Source organism: Rattus norvegicus, chromosome 19, assembly GCF_036323735.1.
Source record: "Rattus norvegicus strain BN/NHsdMcwi chromosome 19, GRCr8, whole genome shotgun sequence".
In the NCBI taxonomy this organism is placed as follows: domain Eukaryota; kingdom Metazoa; phylum Chordata; class Mammalia; order Rodentia; family Muridae; genus Rattus; species Rattus norvegicus.
Genome location: NC_086037.1, coordinates 22,882,228 through 22,904,047, shown reverse-complemented (window position 1 = coordinate 22,904,047; position 21,820 = coordinate 22,882,228). Strand labels below are relative to the sequence as shown.

At 40.2% G+C, this 21,820-nt stretch overlaps 1 protein-coding gene across 2 annotated transcripts in view; it reads left to right on the top strand.

Moving 5' to 3' along the window:
• The window catches only part of LOC134483549 (IQ domain-containing protein M-like), a 75,415-nt gene that overhangs the window by 5,807 nt on the left and 47,788 nt on the right, over window positions 1–21,820 (top strand). For both annotated transcript variants that reach the window (XM_063278780.1, XM_063278781.1), the window contains exons 2-3: window positions 37–171; window positions 11,999–12,160. In XM_063278780.1, the coding sequence (XP_063134850.1) occupies window positions 37–171; window positions 11,999–12,160 (297 nt within the window). The remainder of the gene's footprint in view (window positions 1–36; window positions 172–11,998; window positions 12,161–21,820) is intronic.

Below are 21,820 nucleotides of genomic sequence, written 5' to 3'. Positions count from 1 at the left end.
AAAAGAAACTCTATTATTTTCCCTTTTGGTTTTTAGTCTATGAAACCATGTTTGCCAAGAGAGAAGACTGGCAAGGATTAGAAAGAAGTGAGCTGCTGAAGTACTTCAACGACTGTGGTCATTTCCCCACACAGAAGCAGATCGATGAGCTCTGGGACCTGTTCCACAGATGTGAGTACTGCTGCCCTCATCCTTGTCCCGCCTTCCCTCTTCTCTCCGTGCTTCTCCTCCTCTTCCTCTCTGATTTATTGTTTAGTAATGTATATTCATTGCACATTGCGTTTTATTAAATAAGTATGACTTCATGCGCACATAACTTTTATGTTTTGCCTTAACGTCGACTACACCTTTTCCTCAAATTTGTTTGTATCCAAACTTAATCTATCTGAGAAAAGGCTGGTTGAAAGAAGTTGAAGTTGTATTTTGACTGAAGAGCATAAAGAAGATGATTTCAGCTTTAACTTTAAAAATAAACATTTTGATATAAGTTACAATAATAATAATAAGTTACATCCAGCTAAGTATGGTAATTACTTTTTCAATCAATACAATGGATACTTGGGAAAAGCAATTTCAATTTAGACTCTTGGTTTCAGAGGATTGAAACGCGTAGTAAAAAGGGAGTGAGAGAAGGGAGACAGAGTTCCACAACAGGCTGCAGTACACAAGGCTGTGCCTTAGTGATGTATTTCTGAATTCTCCAGAACTTCCTAGAGTAGCATCATCAGTGTCAGAACCAAAGCCTTCAACAGCAAGACCATGAGGGGCCATTTCATTATTAGCAAAGCTATACTAATATATTTAACCCACGGAATTTTAAAAATTGCTGCTAAAATCTTTCTCCTGGTTAGTTAAATTTGATGCCGATAAGCAAAGTCAGCTTAAAAGGCATAAATATAGTAAGGTAAAGCATCTTTCCAATTGGAAAATAAGTTTTTGCTGGGTGCATGGATCAGAAGTACAGAGCTTGCCTAGCATACACAAGGTCATGGGTAAAATCCCCAGCAATTCCAGAAAAGGAAAATCATTTTGCCCCAGACCGTAAACAGATAAAATGATAAAAATGTCTAATATTTAATAATAATAATTTATGTAATAGACATTTTTTCTCTTCTCAAACCAGTAAGAGGGAATATTTTCCCAGGTATGAGAACTCTTAATGAATAATTAAAAACATTTCAGCCCGTTTTCTTCCTTATGCTTATTGAAGCCTAATGAACAAATATATTTGAGGAGTATGATGTGGGATGTTATGCCACACATCAATGGCCAAAACTGCTAGCCGGGATATTAGTGGTTGTGTATAGTTCCCTTATGCATACATCTGCGTACATGTGGGAGGGGATGGTGAAGAATTCTCACTTAACAAGGTTTGAGTAAGCCTACAGAATTGTTAATTCTCTTCCGCTCATTAAACTTGTGTTTAAATTATGCTGCTGTATTGTGGGTATACTTTGCATTTTACATTTACAGACTAGCTTCAATGACTTTTCCAATAAGACAGGTTTTCTATAAACTGTCATTCTAATTAATAATTCTTATTAATTATTATATTCTAAAAAAACTAATTAAAAACCTTTTTCTTTCAATTCCTAAGGTTAGGGAACTTTCTTGTTTTTATTTATGTGCATTTCAGGGTGTGTATGCATGTGTTTGTGGAGATGTATTCAGAGGCCAGAGAAGTGTCCTGCTTTATGACTCTCTATTCTCTGGAGTGTAACAGTAATATTAATATAAATGTAAGGAGAAAATTAATACAGTGCCTGTTTTTCTTTATCCTAGCGAGTTCCCCAATAAAGACCCCAAGCTTTATTTAATCAATCTTTACTACACAATTCTTGGGGAGTCATTAATCTATTTTAATCCTCCAAGCTAATCTGGCTACCTCCCAGCCAAAATCCCTGAGATCCTTGCGTTGTTGTATTGGTCTGGTCCTCTGGCCTTCAGGTGTATTTTCCTATGATGTTTCCTCTCACCCTCATTGTGGCTGAGTCCAGTTTACTCTTCTTTCTTTCCGCATTCCTTGGCTGGCCAAAGTCTTACACGGTTCTCTCTTCTGGCCAGTCATTGGCTGATCAGCTTTTATTGACAAGGCTAAGAATAAGTGGTAAGCCTTGTTTACACAAACTTGAGAAAGGAGATTCTTGACATAGGCATTTGCAATGCTCCCTCCGGATTGAAACCGGATCTGAGCGAGAGAAATCAGCATCTGAATAACACAAAGATTATCTTTAAATAGCGCACAATAGCATTCTGCAAACACTGAAGCTATCATTTCTTACTAAACTTGAAGTTCACAGTCATTTGGTTAGGTTGGCTGAAAAGGAATTTCCTGTCCTTGTCTTCTCTTGCCCTCTCTGTGCTGGCATTGTGGGTGCACACCTCACTTTTTATGTGACCCTAGGTCAGGTCTTCATGCCTGTCTGGAAATGATTCTTACAAGGTGGACAGATTTTATCCTCTAGAAAACAACCATAATATTTTCAGTTTATTGTATGTTTAATGATATTGCCCTGTCCCATTAAAGACTCCTTTGTTGCCCACGATAGTTACTGAAAATGAAGTTAACAATGGGAAGAAAACAAAAATCTTGGAGAAGTACTGGTCATTTTGACACACATCATTTTCAAGAGAATCTGATTGCATCATTTAGATTGTCAGTCAGCCATCTTTATCCACACCGACTCTGCTTGTGGGTGGCAGCTTGATAGATACAAGCTACACATAGAGCATTTAATCTAGTTCACATTTAGTCAGTTCAGCTGATTAACTTCTAGCATGCAATATCAAGTAGGTCAGATTCCTGGAAGGCTTTGCATCTTTAGGTATTTTTTTTTATCTTTATTAACTTGAGTATTTCTTATTTACATTTTAAAGGTTATTCCCTTTCCCAGTTTCCGGGCCAACATCCCCCTCCCCTTCTCTATGGGTGTTCCCCTCCCCATCCTCCCCCCATTGCCGCCCTCCCCCCATAGTCTAGTTCACTGGGGGTTCAGTCTTAGCAGGACCCAGGGCTTCCCCTTCCACTGGTGCTCTTACTAGGATATTCATTGCTACCTATGAGGTCAGAGTCCAGGGTCAGTCCATGTATAGTCTTTAGGTAGTGGCTTAGTCCCTGGAAGCTCTGGTTGCTTGGCATTGTTGTACATATGGGGTCTCGAGCCCCTTCAAGCTCTTCCAGTCCTTTCTCTGATTCCTTCAACGGGGGATCTTTAGGTATTTTTAACTCATTGTTATTCCTTATTCTCACTACTATGGTAACATTGGAATTGTAACTGAGGACAGGGTTTCAGTTTGAAAAATTTCTTCTGGGAGAAAGAACTGTACTTGGGCTACATGTATTTTCTTCTTAAATGCCTCTTCCTCTTTTTCCCTTGGTAAATTTATCCAATTTTCTTCCTCTTTGGACTTCGTGCTATACTTTGGACTGCTGTTGCTATACCTAGAATTACATTTTCATCAGGGTCCAGGAGCTCACAGAGACTGACAATGAGGGAGTCTGTATGAATCTGAGCTTGGCCTTGTGAATATATGCTATGCTTGTGCAGGTTGGCCTTCTTGTGGGACTCCTACCAGTGGGAGTGGAGGCTATCTCTGACTCAATTGCCTGCTTTTGGGACCCTTTTCCTCCTATCGGGTTTCCTTGTCCAGCTTTGATATGAGGATACGTGCCTAGTCTTATTGTAACTTGTTATGCCTTGTTTGGTTGATATTCCTGGGAGGCCTGTTCTTTTCTGAAGGGAAAGGAAGAGGAGTGGATCCAGGAGTAGAGCAAACGTTTGGGGAAGGGACTGGAAGGAGTGGAGAGAAAGGAAAGCACAGTCACGATGTAATATATGAGATAAAAAGCAGACAAACCAATAAAACTATAAAAGATATGAGACTAGCAAATACTGAAGGTGGAATAATATAGAAGAACTAAAGTTTAAGTTGAGGCAAAACTTATTAGTAAGTAACCCTAGAATAAGTGTGGTTCACTTCTTAACAATGTTTGATGTTCATTTACGCGTTAGCATGTTCTCCACTTTGTACTGTTCTACTAACAACATACTGGTGTGTGACTCTACTATGTCTTGTTTACCTGGCCATTGGTTTAGTGGCTGTTTAAGTTGCTTTGTCCTTTTTTGCTATGATGTACTATGGACATCTTTATGCCTTGATTTGCATTTCCCTAGTAATGAGTTAAGGGCAAACATTTTTTTCCTATTCTCAGTAGACATTTCTTTTCCTTCTGTAGAGGAATTTGTTGAAATCATGCATATCATTTGGTGTTTCTCTGATAAATAGTATACATCATTTTCCACGATATCAACACATGTGCATTCATGCACACATGCACACTCACACTACATATAATATTTTATGTTATGTTATATATACATATATAAGTCCATTTAGTGTTGCTTTGAGAGACATAGTCTTTACATAGTTTATTAACTCTAATCAATTTACCCATCCAGGCAGACTCTGCCAATTGTTTAAGGTTTGGAAGCTGTGTCTTTGTGTTTCACTCACTGCTTATTTTAAAGTCATTTTAGTCTGTCTTCTTAAAGTTGTGGCTAAGTCCCATTTTCTGATCTATGTTTGTGTTTATTGTGTTCCTCATCTCTATAATGTTTTTCCTCTATTTATCGTGGTTATTGTTTTTTGATTGCTACCATATTTTCTTAGAATTCTTTATGGTTTATGGTAACAATGTGAATGTTTATCTTAGTTCCTTTCAAGACTGCACTAAACCTAACCCCTAAATCCATGATTACTGGCAGCCTGCTTCCTAGAGCATGAGGAATCTGTTCCTATTTTCCTGCATTTCTCATGTTATGTTCCTGCTAATATTGAATCCTGGATATTTTAGGTACAGTGTTCTCAGAGGTATGGAGTCTGCTCAGTTCCAAGACTTTATTTATTCATTTACACTTGATTGGTGGAAATGGATTCAAGGGAACCCTATGCTCATTGGCTGTTCATTCCTGTAATCATTACTTAAAGATTGTGTGTGTGTGTGTGTGTGTGTGTGTGTGTGTGTGTGTGTGTGTGTACATAAAAGAGGTCAAAGGAGGATATTGGATGCCCTGTATCTGGCGGTATGGCTAACTGTGTACTGACATGGGTGCTGGGAACAGAACTCTGGTCCTCTGAAAAAGCCGCAAGCATTCTTAATCAATTAACTGTCTCTCCAGCCCATGGTATTGTTTAGTTCTTTATTGTTGTTATTGATGCTGTTGTTATTGTTGCTGCTTGAGTGACTTTTCAAAAAGCTACTCTGTACAGTGCTCACCCAATGATTGAATATTCACTCAGATACTTTGAGTTCACCATGTTTATATCCTCTGCCCACAGCTCTGTGTGAGGGGTGGAGCTAATGTTCAGTCGTCAGGTTGTATGTCAGCCCCATGCTTGATGTTCCCCAGTGGTCTGGAGGACTTCCTTTGAGTCATTTGATTTCTCACACAGCTTTGAAGGACATTCTGTATTTTTTCATTTCCAAGGGTTTCCTTTTCCATTCATGGCAGATCTCTCATTGATGCCAGCTCAGACCGAGCTTTTCTGTGTATTTCTTACACGGTTGTTTTTTTTCTCCTAGTGTCCATGTCCGTTTGCATCATTTCAAAGCCATCAATTTGGCTTAAAGCGATAGCTGGTTAGGAAAAGATCATTTGTATTTGAGCATTTTAGTATCTGCTCAGGGATTCATATTCTTTTTTTTTTAAGACTGTGTCATATTTTTATTTTAGGCTATAAAAACAAAATTAGGCAAACAAAACAACAGAAAACTCAAAATAGGTTCAAATGATGTATATTCATCTTTTCCAGGAAAGCAGAAGGTAGGCCCTACCACAAAGAAAAGATGTCATTAATGGAGGTTAACTTTCAACGTACATTAAATACTATCAATTAACGTCTGAAGAGAACCTAGGGTTTGTTCACCTTGCTATAAGCATGAGTTGACTTTTGTTATGTCATTGAAAACATAAAAATGCCTTAAAAATCTCAGTTATTAAGTACGATCTTACTGGAAATTCTTAACCACAATTTTCCTTCCTGGAATGATGTCGTGCCTGTGCATCCCTCTAAACATAACGGAAAGCACAGCTAATGCAGGCGGGCTTCAACCTGTTCTACCAGCTGAAACAGCTTTGGTTCTCTAGGAAAGAAACAGCTACTCCAAATATGTTCAACAGTTGGTTTTCATAATTGTATCCAATAGCTACATGATGAAAATCTCCCAGGAGAACCAGACTGCAGCGACCTGAGCATGCAGTAAAGGGTGGATGCGGTAACGTGGCTGACAGAGCTAGAGTTGGAATGCTGGGTAGAACAAATTGGTCTGCAAAATATTAATTTCCTTTCCCTTAGAAACTTACTGATTCTATCAAGAAAATACAAAACCATAAGGCTGTAAGTAAATGAGTCATGTTTAGGCTATTACAGGGAGGCCGTCCTCAAGGCCAGTCACTGCTCACTGCTGATTCATATTCTTGCCAGAAACTTCAGTAGTTATACTTTTCTTGCAAAAGAGAATGCTTAGAAGAATGGAGGTAGGCAAATGAAGAGAACATTAAGCCCAAATCTGAAGGTCAGAAACCAAGGGGCAAAGATGATTTAGATATGTGGCTACAGTTAGGAAAATGTTGCTTCTTCCAATAACGAGCTGTCAGAATATCCCTTTGACCACCATGCTCGTGTCAGCAGTGACCTGAGCCACCTGACCTGTTCTGACACAAGCTTATTTAGAGCGATTTGAGATGTTTATGTCATGTAACACTAGATCACTGGGGAATAATTGGATGTTACCCTGTCTGCTGATGGCTCTAACCCTAAGTCCTGTTGGGTCTATGTGTATCAAGATCCAGTTTTCTAGCATTCAGTATTTATGTATGGTGTGCTTGTGCGTGTGTGCGTGTGCATGCATGCATGCATGCCTGTGTGTGTGTATGCGTGCGTGTGCATGCATGTGTGTGTGTACATATATAGGATCCAGAAGTTGTAGTTAGGTCTCATCCTCTATCAGTCTGTACCTTATATTTTGAGACTTTTTCATTAAACATAGAAGTCACCATTTCAGCTAGACAAGCTGGCTAGCAAGGGCCCGGGATCTGCCTATCTGTATCTTCCCTGAGCTGTGGTGACTGATATGTGTGTGACTGTATCTGGCTTTATGTGGAAGCTGGGATCTGAACTCAGGTCCCTCATGCTTGTGCAGCGAACAATTTACCATTTTAGCAGTGCCCCCTATTGATTTTCGATGAAACTGTTATTTATAAATACATTCTAGAAACTACTGTCCAGCACTCTAGGGACGCTCACCTGTAACTGGACAAATGCAGTATCAAAAGTTTTCTTCATGAATGTGCTGAGTGTGAAGGTGTCACAGGTGTTAATCATGGCTTCAATCCGGAGATCAGAGAAAGGTACAGGGAAGCTAAGGCATGAGTTAATTGTTGAGGGCTAGTTAACTAGATTGAAAACAAACACCGATGTTTGATAAATAGGAGGGCACAATGACTTAGAATTCTCTAGGCAGCCAGTACATCTGAGTAGGAAACCAGATAGGTCTGCCGGGGAAGTGGAAAGGGCACCATATTGCTGAAACTTCTGGATAAAAGCAACACCACCACCATCTGCCTGGTCATTTCCTGGGCACAGTGATGGTGTTTGCTTTTCTCTACAGGGGGACTTTTACTGTTTTGAAGTGTTTATTCAATTTATCATCATCTGTCCAATAAAAAATAAATGCTTCCAAATGTTTAATCCAAATAAAATTTTGGATGTAAATCAGTCATATTCCAGTAGGAACTGTTTAAGCAATTTCTAATATTTCCTTCCCTTGGTCATTGAGACCTTACATTTCAGCTTGAAAACTTGAGTTTAAGAACATTTAATCCCTTCAAGCTCGGGGACGCTTTTCCTTCACCTTACCTTGTCTGAGGCCTGTATCATCTTTCACATCGATAAAGTGATGTCAGCTTCTTCTTCGGATTTACTGACGAACATTAAAACGCACTAGGTGAAAGTGGCGTGTCCAACATTGACGACATTAACTTATTTCAAACGAAGGCAAGCAAGTGCAGCATCAGGCGCTTTGACCTCACTGTACCGTGGCAGGAAGTGAATGGCATGTAGAGGAAGTCAGGAGCTGCGAGCCCCACAGTTCATATCACACCACGGCATCATGTTAAGATCCTCCAGGATCAACGATGGCCATACACGTGGATGGGCATCTTAATGTGCACATGATATTACCAAATAGAAGAAATCTTCATACCTTATTGCCTTTGTCCTGAAGCTGTGATCTTAAGATCAGAATTTGGTGTATATATATATGTTTTATACTGTAAATTTCTACATGGAAAGTGGCAGTCTCATGCTCACCATTGCTTAGATTTTAGTGTAGGGTCTTTGTTGGCCTAACGTTGGAGCATTTCCCTTTATGAAGTGATTCATGAAGTACAGTAAGAATAATCTTATCAAGGTTACTACATATTATTATTTTATAGTAGTATGTAGACCTGGTTCTCTAGGTTTCCAGGCTAACTTTGAACCCACCCTGTAGAGTTCTGTAGGCCAACTGACTTCCAGTCTGTGCTAATGCCCCCCGCCTCTGACCAAGTCCTGGGATTATAAAAGAGAGCTGGATTTGGACGCAGCTTTAAATGGAAGGAATCAGAATGAAGTAAAACGCAGAAGAGCTTAAAAAAAAAAAAGACTTCTGTCCAAGTTGGTCCCTTTCTATTAGGCAGCAGAAATTATTTGGATTCATTCCTACTTTCTTTTTCTTTTTATGGTTTCAAGGAGTAGCTGCAGTCCATTCTGCGTCCTTCTCTGTGCACCGAGGAGCCCTTCAGGGGTTGTGATTCAATCCATTTTCTGTGCTGTCACTTTCCACACTTAGCCCCATTCATACTTGGAAATGCATCCACTGCAGGAGAGTTCCTTGCTTGACTTCTTGAAGAAGTTTTCCCCTCTGCTTTCTCCGGGTGCATTCTTGTTTGTTGTTGTTTTGTTTTTTTTGTTTTCTCTTGTTTTCTTCCTGTTGGTGGATGAAAAAGAGAAATAGAGAATCATTTGGCTGTGTGTATGAATACACATAGGATGATACTTTAAGTTTTAAATCTGATTTGTTAGGAGGGCATAGTTCTGAACTTTATACTTAAAAAAAAAAAAAGAAGTGTAACTGTCTGTCGCAGCTAACACGATGAAATAGCATCTAAATCTCAGTGTCCTGGTGCACACTGGTGACCCAGTACTGTGGAGGTGGGGACAATCAGATCCCTGGGGCCCCTGGGCATTCGACTACTTGAAGATCTTCAGGCCAGTAAGAGACATTGTCACCCAAAATAGGTGGACAGCTCTTTATTAACAACTGCCAAGGTTGACTTCTAGCCTACATGCACACACACGCGCGCACACACACACACACACACACACACACACACACACACACATTGTTCACATGCATACTTTTACACACAAAAGTTATACACACACATACAAAGCAAAAAACAACGATAAAACATGTTTTCGTTATTATCAGAAAAACACTAAATGAAATCTATGAATGTATACATCTACTACTTAATAGATATGATGCTATAAATATTTTACATGTTTAGTCCAGTATCTTTAGGAGGATTACGCCATCACCTGGGGATAAACTGTTTAATATTGTAAAGACTATTTGAGTTACGGTTTAGTCGGAAGACAAAAAATTGTCCAGGAATTTGTGTAAGAAAAAAAAAAACTAACACGATGAATTATTAACCCTAGAGAGGAACTGGATTATCAATACAATATCCGTCATCTAGTGGGGGCTAATAACTAAAGAACTGAGTAGAGCAGATACAGGGAGTGAGGCAGGATGCCAAGCAGGCCACAAACAATAGAGAAGATTGCTCACCCTAGCCTGACATGTCCTTAGAGACCATTCAGTTCCAGCTCAGGGAATGGTGGACAGTACTGAGGTGCCAGGCCTGTGGATCTATGTAAAGCCACTTTCTAGGGTTTGAGAAGAGCCTGTGTGCAGGGGTGTTAGAGGAGGATGCTAAGGAAACTGTCCTGCTTGCCTGATGTCTACATACTCAGGCACGTGTTGAGACACATCCCAGAACTACAGCTCTGCATTCCTGAGGTTCCTCCATTGACCTCTGAGGTGAATGTTAAAAGTCAGGCCCTAGCCTGACAGGGAAGACAGTGAGGGCTGGTGCTGGAGCTCTGAGGTGGTGGACTAACAGATCTGCCTAGCAACAGATCTCTATTCTAATTATGTAGAACTGCCTTGGCTTATTTGCCAACTCCCCCCAAAGAGAGTTTTAACAAAATAAAGAAAAATAAGAGGAAAGGAAAGAATCAAACATAAGAAGGCATTCCATGGAGGTTTTCTTCAATATTTCTTCTTTAATGAAAACCTAACTAATGCTGTGCCAGAACAGTCACTATTTTCATCATTAAAACATTCTAATTTTATCATCTCCACCTCTTTCCTAACCCTCCTATGTTTGATTTACCCTGCCCTACCTTCAAAGCCTCCTCTTTTTTTTTTTAATTGTATTTTTTATTTACATCTTAAATGTTATCCCATTTCCTGGTTTCCCCTTTAGAAACCCACTATCCCACCCCACCCCTGTTTCTATGAGGTTGCTCCCTCACCCTCCCACCCACTCCTTCCCACCCACATGCCCTGATGTTCCTTTACACTGCAGCATCAGGCCTTGACAGGACCAAGGGCTTCTCCTCCCATTGAGGCCCAGCAAGGCCATGCTCTGTACATAGGCAGATAGAGCCATAGATCCATTTCTATGTTCTCTTGGGAGGGTGGTTTAGTCCCTGGGAGCTCTGGGCAGCCTGGTTGGTTGATATTGTGGTGTTCTAATGGGGTTGCAAACCCCTTCAGCTACTTCGGTCACTTCTCTAACTCCTCCATTGGACCCTGCCTTCAGTTCAATGGTTGACTGGCAGCATCCTCCTCTCTATTTGTAAGGCTCTGGCAGAGCCTCTCAGCAGACAGCTATATCAGGCTCTATCAGTCAGCACACACTTACTGACATCTAATCTATATCAGATAGCTATATCAGTCAGCACACGCTTACTGACATCATCAATATTGCTGGGGTTTGGTGGCTGTATATGGGATTCATCCCCAAGTGGGGCAGTCGCTGAATGGCCTTTGAATCTCTGCTCCACACGCTGTCTCCATATTTCCTCCTGTGAGTATTTTTGTTTCCCCTTCTAAAAAGGTCTGAAGTATCCACACTTTGGTCTTCCTTCTTCTTGAGATTGATCTGGTTTATGAATTGTCTCTTGGCTATTTCGAGCTGTTGGGCTAATATCCGCCTATCAGTGAATGCACACTGTATGTGATCTTTTGTGACTGGGTTACCTCACTCAGGATATTTTCAAGTTCTATCCAGTTGCCTTAGAGATGAGCTATAAAAATCTTATGTGATACTACCTTAAAGATCTTGGACAATTCTTTGTTAATTACAAGTGTTCGAAGAAAAAGAATCTTGGTATATCTGTTTTCTGTTTTCTGTTTTTTATGTTAAAATGTTAGACCAGGGATGTTAATTCTTTCTTTATTACCAGCTTGTAAAACTTTGTATTAATTCAACATTTTGCCAGAATAGTCTGATTTTGCTCCTTAATGGCAATTTAAAGTATTCAGTTGTGTTGTAGAATTTATAATGTAACGTTGTTCATTATGTATCTTAATTTTTATGTAGCTTTGGCAATCACTGCTGTAGACGATAGGATCTGAGCCCAATATTGACAAATCTCTGTAAATTTTTGTCAGGACTATATAAAGAATATGATTTTAGTTAAAGTAGTTCTGACATAGGTCAGTCCATGTTTTGATTATATCTTAACACTAAAATTGTTAAGTAGTGTTTAGTTTTTATCTTTTAGAATAAATATGTAAGACATATAAAACGTGTGAAAATTAAAACAATCCTCTCTCTCTCTCTCTCTCTCTCTCTCTCTCTCTCTCTCTCTCTCACAGATAGTGAAGGAAAATATTCTGAAGTAATCAGAAAGTCCAGTGCTATTGAACTATTATTTACACTCTATCCTCCTCAAGGTGCCAGAGTGAATGCTGGCACAAGACTGCGGTCCACGTGGCTGAGACCCTTGGTGGATGGGGAAGAAGGCTATAAGTACATAGGTAAGATGCTTGCTTTATTTCTGATGAAAAGGAGGAAATACTATGTCCTGCTCTAGGGCTCTCACCACCACCTAGATGATGCACATGCATGCTGCAATGTCCTCTTTACTTCCTGGGCATTGTGTCTACCGTTTTAAAAGGGGGTATTTTGTGCCTTTTGTGCCCTTACTAGTGTAGTGGAACCACACTGTGGTAAACTATTGCTGAACGGTGGAGAATTGGGAGGTTTTGACTTTGAATGAGTCATGTGTATCCTCTGTATACATCCACATGTAGTGCTATGCACAGTCATAGACATACCTTTCTCTTGGTCATAGAGCTTCAGTGAGGATCTTGCTATTGCACAGCTCTCATCAGTAGGAGATAAAAATTGTTCTTTTCTACAGCTTTTACCAGTTACTGAGATCAGTGTTTGTATGTTTAGCAAGTCCAACAAACATTTATTTACTATATTCTTTTATACTTCTAATTCACATTTTCAAAGTAACTAACCATTTGGAGTCTTTGTATTCGCAATTTTAATGTTTCTGTGGTGATGTCTGTTCCAGGATCTTGGCCACTTTTGTATTGTTTGGAATATTGTCAAGCTGTAAGCTCTGTAGGTATTTTCAGGCAGAAATCCTACATTGCATACATGTTTTAAATTCATGTTTCATCTCTTAAATAAAGTCTTTTGAAGAGATTTTATTTGGTGAGGTCCAAGGGACCATTGCATTTCTTTACGACTTACACCTTTTCTGTCATTTTTAGGATATACCGTCTGGACTTGTCATAAAGGTGTTCTTTATAAAAATTTCAGCTTAAGGGCTTATATATTAGTAGAATTGGTTTTGAGTAAACTTTGTATGTAGCTCAAAGTATAAATTAAACTTTTAAATTGCACTTTATCTCCAAATTTTCTACCAGCATTTACTGAAAAGATCGTTTTATGAATTAAGCTCACATTTTGGTCCAAGCCAAATAAAGTATATCGTTGGCAAACATGTGAATGAAATCTATTTGGTGCCATTAGTTACAAAGGATATCAACATTAGAACGGTAGTGAACCAATGCTACTTATCTATTGAGAACGATAACACGTCTTTGATATTAGGTCTACCAGAGTGATATGTGGCAAAGGCATGGAGCGTACACTGAGGAGGAAATTTCAAGAGAGTTGAATTACCTTAGAAATACTTTCAAACTTTCTTATACTGTTGCTATGTTCAGTCACTAAATTCAGGCAACTTCTCTAGGCGATTGCTGAAGATAAGAGAAATAAATTTTTACATGTAACTTAAAAAATGAAATTAAGAAGTAGCATCTTTGTGTTTTGATATTATAATTACATCATTTCATCTTCCTCCTTCCAAATCCATGCAGTGCCCTTGTTCTGTTTCAAACTAATGGCTTTTTTCTTTAGTTGCTTTTACATAGATTATATAAAATGATTTTTATATAAAACCTTATATGTATGGATGTATGTATCAGCATCATTCATAATTTGTAGAGTCTGGAAACACATAAGTGGCCTTTAATTGGTGGATGGAAAGCAACATTATATGTAATAACTAATGGTACCCGGAAAAAGATAGGAATACATAGGAACAAACTGTTGCTAAGAGGAATAATGATATGGAAAAACTCCGATATGTCCTGATAAATGAGAAAGCCAGGTTCAGGAGCAAGACATTGTATGGCGCCGTCGAAGTGACAGCTGGGAAAAGGAGAAGCAGCGCAACCAAAGCAGGTCTGTGACTTGTGGAGCTGAGTAATTGTGACTGAGTTCAAGTGCGAAGATGCTGCACAAGGGACCTCTCAGGGTCATGGGACAGCTTTGCACTTGGATCAGTGTATTTGTTAAGCACATGTATGGGAGTCATACAACTCCAGATGAGTCAAATCCCCCAAAATTATACACTTAACTTAGAAAACTGTGCTGTGGACACATTTTAAAAAATGGAGGCACACATCAGTTCTTAGTCAGTAGGGGATTTTTACAGCAGTCTGCAGTGTGTACTGAATGCCCGGTCCTAACTCACTAATATTAGAAGTTAGGTCATCCCAAGTGTTAGCAAGGACTGCAAGAACATGAAACCCAGCAAAATTCTGCTCATGCAAAATTGAACTGCACACACAGTCTTCACACACACACACAAAAAAAAAAACTAAAAAACTTGCCACTCTCTAAAAATGTTAACCCCACCCTGCCCTCTTCAGCACAAACAGACACTGGTATTCATTTACCTATTTAACAGGAAGGACTCAAATGACCAACTACAGGTGGACAGAAGGAATATGTTGTGATATGTAGATGTACATACTTAGAAACAGAAAAGAAAACAAAACTCTTAAAGCTAGTGTTGTACATGAGAATATGGGAAGTGACATGATTCTGCTGAGTGAAGAAAGCCAGATGAAAGGGACCTCATCGGTCTGATGGTTCTCAATTTGAGTAAATATAGAGTAGGCCACGGAAGGAGACTGAGACCTCTTAGGAAAGCAGATAAGATTTTGGAATTAAAGATGAAGTGGGTAAGGGCGATAGGAGTGGTTGGTATCAGACTGTATAATTTTTCACGGGTAAAATGTCAAAAATCCGTCCCATTGAAGACTGTAAATTGCGTGCAATTATTGTCTAATGTCTACCCCTCAGTAAAATTATAAAAGGAAGTATGGAGATATATTTGAAAATATTAAACTTTTATTTTGGAAATTGCTATGCCTGCAAGTATTAAGGCTTGCACATAAATGTTGAATACTCAGTCGAGTGTTGCCCTGGAGGTTGTGGCTCAGTGGTAGAGCACTCACTCTGTGTGTGAGCCATTATTTCAGTCTCCAGAACGGCTAAATGAGTAAGTCACATCTCATTAGAATTTCATCAGACTGGTGTATAGAAACTCATATTAATGTGCTCTGTTTAGTGATATTCTAGAGGAAAAAGAAGAAAAGAAACATTTTTAAAATGATGGAAAGCATTTAGTTTGAAGGGATATGTCTCTGTAAATTAATCAATACTATGGTTCCTATTTATTTTGTCTTTGTGTTCTTCCACCTAAGGTTACTAGAACTTGATCGGTTTTAGGCTAAAGATTGGTTTTTACTCTGTAGAGCCAGCTTGACTGATATCCTGTCATAGTAAACACAAAGGAAACCTGACAGCAGCTTTGCCCTATGCCGAGGGCTCTTTTATTAGGTTTCTAGGCTGATTTTTCCCTCTGCCATTTTGGGGAAATGTCCAGAGCCTTGCATCATCTTGAATTACAGTTGTTCTTAAATTAACCAACAAGAGGATTTGAATCATTTCCCTTAAAAGAGATCAGTTTATTTCAGAAATGTTTCCTGAATCTGAGGAGCTCTTTAACTATAAATGTTTGAGAGGAGCTAGAATTGGGAATCTATGTTGTGCTCCCATATTAATACTCTACAGTGTAAGCACTTGTGTTTATTGATTTCACTCTGTAGATTCACTGATGTGCCATAACACGACCGAGGAACAGTTAACAGAGATCTGAGAGCTGTATAAAAGCCTCGGGTGGCAAACAGATTAGTCAGGCCTATGCCTTCCCTGAAGAGACACCTTTCCACCTATATTTTTAACACCATAATTCATAATGTAAGAGTGGTTAAATGTAACGACTGCTGAATATATTTGTCATAATCACGATTTGCTTAATTTGCACAAATAATTTCTTCTAATGGTAATTTATAATCTTTTTCTACTATGTAGAAAAAGAGTTCAGTTTTTAAAGGATACATATCTTACTAGACATATTTAGAAGTGCTCTTTGGGGAAGCTAGTTTTTAAATATCATCTGGTTATTTTTCTATATAAGCCTTCTGTTCTTCAGTTACCTGACCCTCTGGCTGAGCTCGCCCTTACCCTTGCTTCAGCTCCTGCTCTCTCTCATTCAGGCAGGCAAAACTTCTTGTCCTAAATTACATTTGTGTGTGTCCTCGGTTAGCTTTCAATCTGGGAGGTATAATTATATTAAAGAACATCGCAGCCCTATAATTCATAAAGTTTTCATGGGAGTTGCTTTAAAGTGTCTCAAAGCAATGGCCATGAAAATAAAATCACTTTATTGTGTGATTATAAGGTTTCTTTCTAATTAGTTCAGGCCATGGGGAATGAGCATAGATCGTAAGGACTACTTGCATGGATTCATTTACAGTATTTCACACAATGAATTCTACATACTGTTATAACATACAGGTTATTTAGATTATACGATCAGCACTGAATCCCTCTTTCTTGAGCCTGCCACTCTTTTGTGACCCATTTAAGAAGTATGTATTGGGGAAAAGTGAAGGGGTAGGAAGGGGAAATGCAGTGTGGTTATGGGTCAAAATACATTGTATACGTGGATTAAAGTTCTCTAAGTGATAATAAAATATACCCCAAAACAAAATTTTAAAAGGATCTTTTTATAATATTCACCTTGTTCTGGTGTCTTTAGGCAAAAACTGACATTTATTTATTTACTTTAAATTTTTTATTAGATATATTTCCTTACATACATTTCAAATCTTAATCCCCTTCCCAGTTTCCTGTCCATAAGCCCCCATTCCCTCCCCTTCCCCTCCCCCATACGGGTATTCCCCCATACAGCTCCCTTACTACCCCCCCCATATTCCCCTGCACTAGGGGTTCAACCTTGGCAGGACCAAGGGCTTCCTCTTCCACTGGTGCCCCAACAAGGCTATTCTCTGCTACATATGCAGTTGGAGCCCTGGGTCAGTCCATGTATAGTCTTTCAGTAGTGGTTTAGTCCCTGGGAGCTCTGGTTGGTTGGCATTGTTGTTCTTATGGGGTTGCAAGCCCATTCAACTCTTTCAATCCTCCCTCTAATTCCCCCCAAGGGGGTCCTTTTCTCAGTTCGGTGGTTTGCTGCTAGCATTGACCTCTGTATTGGACATGCTCTGGATGTGTCTCTCAGAGAGATCTATATCCGGTTCCTGTCAGCATGCACTTCTTAGGTTCATCAATCTTATCTAGTTTTGGTGGCTGTATATATATGGGCCACATGTGGGGCAGGCTCTGAATGGCCATTCCTTGAGTCGCTGCTCTAAACTTTGCTTCCATATACCCTCCTATGGATATTTTTTCCCCTTTTAAGAAGGAGTGGGAGCATTTGCATTTTGGTCATCCTTCTTCTTGAGCTTCCTGTGGTCTGTGGATTGCATCTTGGGTAAAAATTTGACATTTATTAAACATAGGAATTTATTCCATTTTTAAACACAGTCATCTCTTGACAGTCAAGTTTGGTGTTTAGTGATCTTTCCTCAGAGTTTTCTATTTAACTCCATAAGTACCGAATCTCTCTTTTTCTTATACTCTTTAAGTATCCATAAATTAGAGCTTCGTATAGATCATTAAAACTCTTGTAAAATATGTCATTTCAAGTAACCCTCAGAAACCCCCACTCCCACTCCTCAGTGTGTTTTAGGTTTTTCACTCTGAATGCTTTGAATATTTTTCATGTTTTACATGTGATTGAGTTTGGAATAAGATTATTAATACAGTTCTGATTTAAAGTAATTTTAGGTTCTACCAATTTCCTTTATAATTTTGAACCATGTAGATGATTCTAAATGCACATCTCAACACTTATTTGGATTTCTATCCTTGATTTTATAATTCTGTAAAGTTTCTATGTGACAATATAATTTCTGCATTTTCTTTTATCTTTTAATTTTGGTATCCTGACTCTTGTCCTGGTTTCAGTCAGTCTCCCAAAATATATACATTTATTATTCTTGCCAAAACTAAGATGAATTTTGAGAACATTCTTTGAAGTCATCTAAAGTATTATTGTAAAATTAAAAAAATGATTTTAAAGGACAAATTGTATAAATATAAGTCATTTATTTCTGATTAAGTATAAAAACGACCTATTAAAATTAAGAAGCATTTAAATATATGGTTAGCTGAATGTCATCCTATATAATACCTACTTGACTGGAGGTGAATAATATAGTCACTAAAAAATGCGTTTTAGACTACGTCAGCCTTAACATGCTGTTTGTGCATCCACTAATTTATGTTCTCTATCAAGCGTATGCTCCCATAGGCTCCACTGTTACGTTTTCTACTTTCTGATTTACTCTCCATAGTGAGGTATGAATATCTTTTCACCTTAGGTACAATTGCTGATGAGAAAAGTGTGTGTTTGCACTCAGTTGTTAACCCCCTTAGTCCTTGGTGTCCTCCCAGATAGCACAGCTGCGAGCCCTTTGGAAGCAAACTCTGCTGCCCCCAGCTAAACTGTCCATGTGTGCTCAAGCTTTTAAAAATTCTTAAGAGTAATTATTTTCCTCAGTTAGGTAAATAAATATATTCTGTGTTAATCCCCCCCCTGCCTTTTTGCTTTTTTTTTTTTTTTTTCGGAGCTGGGGACTGAACCCAGTGCCCTGAGCTTGCTAGGCAAGCGCTCTACCACTGAGCTAAATCCCCAACCCCTTTTTTGCTTTTTTTTAAACCTTGGATATTAATGATAATATCCTACCCTCATCAAATCAAACTAAACGAGTGGCATTACTCAAAAAGGAAAGCCAAGCTTTATCAGGTTTGCGAGATAAAGGTCGTATGAGCCGCAGAGGATGACTGGTTTGCCTCTCACTACTTCACCGCTCAACTTTTAAAATGGACATTGAAGGATGACTTATTGTGAATCCTGCGTCTTTAATAACCGTGAACTGTCTGCTATGTGGTTGGCAGTGACGTTTGCGCAGTCATTTTATCTCGGTTGCCACTCTAGTCCAAAGCTCTGTCAAGAGTTTTGCACATGCGGGCCGAGCCTCAGTCCTGTTAGTGATGCAAGGTCAGACAGAATGCGCCTGTAGAAAGAACTTCACAAAAAACCTGGACCGACATCCAGAAATTATAAAAATGATGCCAGGCTTCCAATATCCAACATGAAAACACGAAGTCCGCTGTCCACTCTGTAAGAGAAAGTTATTTTTACGGTGCTCAGCGTCTCTGAGAAATCTGCATTTGACATTCTATTTGGTTTGGAAGAAGAACCCATGAGAAACTTCTGAGTATTCATGACTTTGTGAGGTCCTCTCATACTGCACGGAGAATGGCTTTGTTACCAACAGTTACAGTAGAAATGACAGTGTATCACTTCTGAGCTAAAACCTAAACCATGTTCTAGCTTCGGCTTTACTCTCTCTTGGAAAATTGCTCTGAGTAAAACATAGTTGCCCACTAGTGAGGCCACTCCAGCATCCCTGAAGATGGATTGAGCTCTGATTATAGGCCATTAGACAGTGCAGTCTATAGTCAGTTCCTAGTCTATGTCTCCCAGTCCTCTGGAACTGGAAGCTCCAGTCCAAGCACGGTAGTAATGTCCTGAGACCCTACAGTGCAGCTGACAACCACTCTAGGTCTCCATTTCCTAGGAACCATGTGAGGTAAATGTATATTTAAGGTTCTACCTTAGGTAATTGGTTGTGAGGCAGCTGATAGTGGTATGGCGAAAGTCAGTGAACGGATCATTGATAAATGGTGAGATGAATTTTAAACTGGTTCTGGTGTGGTTTGACTATAGCAATCAAGATTGTTTAAAGGGGGTTAAGAATAGCTTCTGGCGAGGCTGCAGAGCGGAGGAGACCACCAACACTGCCCACCCCTGCCCACATCCCTGGCCCAAGAGGCAACTGTATAAGGCCTCTGGGTTCCCGTAGGGGAGGGCCCGGGAGCGGCAGGACCCCTGCGCCTGAGACACTGCCGGATCCTGAAGGAAACAGACCGGATAAACAGTTCTCTGCACCCAAATCCCGTGGGAGGGAGAGCTGAACCTTCAGAGAGGTGGACACGCCTGGGAAACCAGAAGAGACTGCACTCTGTGCACATCCAGGCGCCAGAGGAAAACACCAAACGCCATCTGGAACCCTGGTGCACGGAGGCTCCTGGAAAGAGCGGCGCAGATCTTCCCGGCTGCTGCCACAGCGGAGAGGACTTAGGCAGTACCCCACGAGCAAACTTGAGCCTTGGAACTGCAGGTAGGACCAACTTTTCCCCTGCAAGAAACCTGCCTGGTGAACTCAGGACACACAGAGGCAAAATTCCTCTAAGGCCGGGCACTTCCTGTGTTTACCGGAAGTCCCACACCGGCGGATCCCGGACCGCAGCAGCTCTCTGCTCCCAAACCCCGTGGGAGAGAGACCTCACTGCCTGATCAAGTGGGCACTCCTGAGGCTGCAGAGCGGAGGAGACCACCAACACTGCCCACCCCTGCCCACATCCCTGGCCCAAGAGGCAACTGTATAAGGCCTCTGGGTTCCCATAGGGGAGGGCCCGGGAGCGGCAGGACCCCTGCGTCTGAGACACTGCCGGATCCTGAAGGAAACAGACCGGATAAACAGTTCTCTGCACCCAAATCCCGTGGGAGGGAGAGCTGAACCTTCAGAGAGGCGGACACGCCTGGGAAACCAGAAGAGACTGCACTCTGTGCACATCCAGGCGCCAGAGGAAAACACCAAACGCCATCTGGAACCCTGGTGCACGGAGGCTCCCGGAAGGAGCGGCACAGATTTTCCCGGTTGCTGCCACAGCGGAGAGGACTTAGGCAGTACCCCACGAGCAAACTTGAGCCTTGGAACCACAGGTAGGACCAACTTTTCCCCTGCAAGAAACCTGCCTGGTGAACTCAAGACACAGGCCCACAGGAACAGCTGAAGACCTGTAGAGAGGAAAAACTACACGCCCGAAAGCAGAACACTCTGTCCCCATAACTGGCTGAAAGAAAACAGGAAAACAGGTCTACAGCACTCCTGACACACAGGTTATAGGACAGTCTAGCCACTGTCAGAAATAGCAGAACAAAGTAACACTAGAGATAATCTGATGGCGAGAGGCAAGCGCAGGAACCCAAGCAACAGAAACCAAGACTACATGGCATCATCGGAGCCCAATTCTCCCACCAAAGCAAACACGGAATATCCAAACACACCAGAAAAGCAAGACCTAGTTTCAAAATCATATTTGATCATGATGCTGGAGGACTTCAAGAAAGACATAAAGAACTCCCTTAGAGAACAAGTAGAAGCCTACAGAGAGGAATCGCAAAAATCCCTGAAAGAATTCCAGGAAAACACAATCAAACAGTTGAAGGAATTAAAAATGGAAATAGAAGCAATCAAGAAAGAACACATGGAAACAACCCTGGACATAGAAAATCAAAAGAAAAGACAAGGAGCTGTAGATACAAGCTTCACCAACAGAATTCAAGAGATGGAAGAGAGAATCTCAGGAGCAGAAGATTCCATAGAAATCATTGACTCAACTGTCAAAGATAATGTAAAGCAGAAAAAGCTACTGGTCCAAAACATACAGGAAATCCAGGACTCAATGAGAAGATCAAACATAAGGATAATAGGTATAGAAGAGAGTGAAGACTCCCAGCTCAAAGGACCAGTAAATATCTTCAACAAAATCATAGAAGAAAACTTCCCTAACCTAAAAAAAGAGATACCCATAGGCATACAAGAAGCCTACAGAACTCCAAATAGATTGGACCAGAAAAGAAACACCTCCTGTCACATAATTGTCAAAACACCAAACGCACAAAATAAAGAAAGAATATTAAAAGCAGTAAGGGAAAAAGGTCAAGTAACATATAAAGGCAGACCTATCAGAATCACACCAGACTTTTCGCCAGAAACTATGAAGGC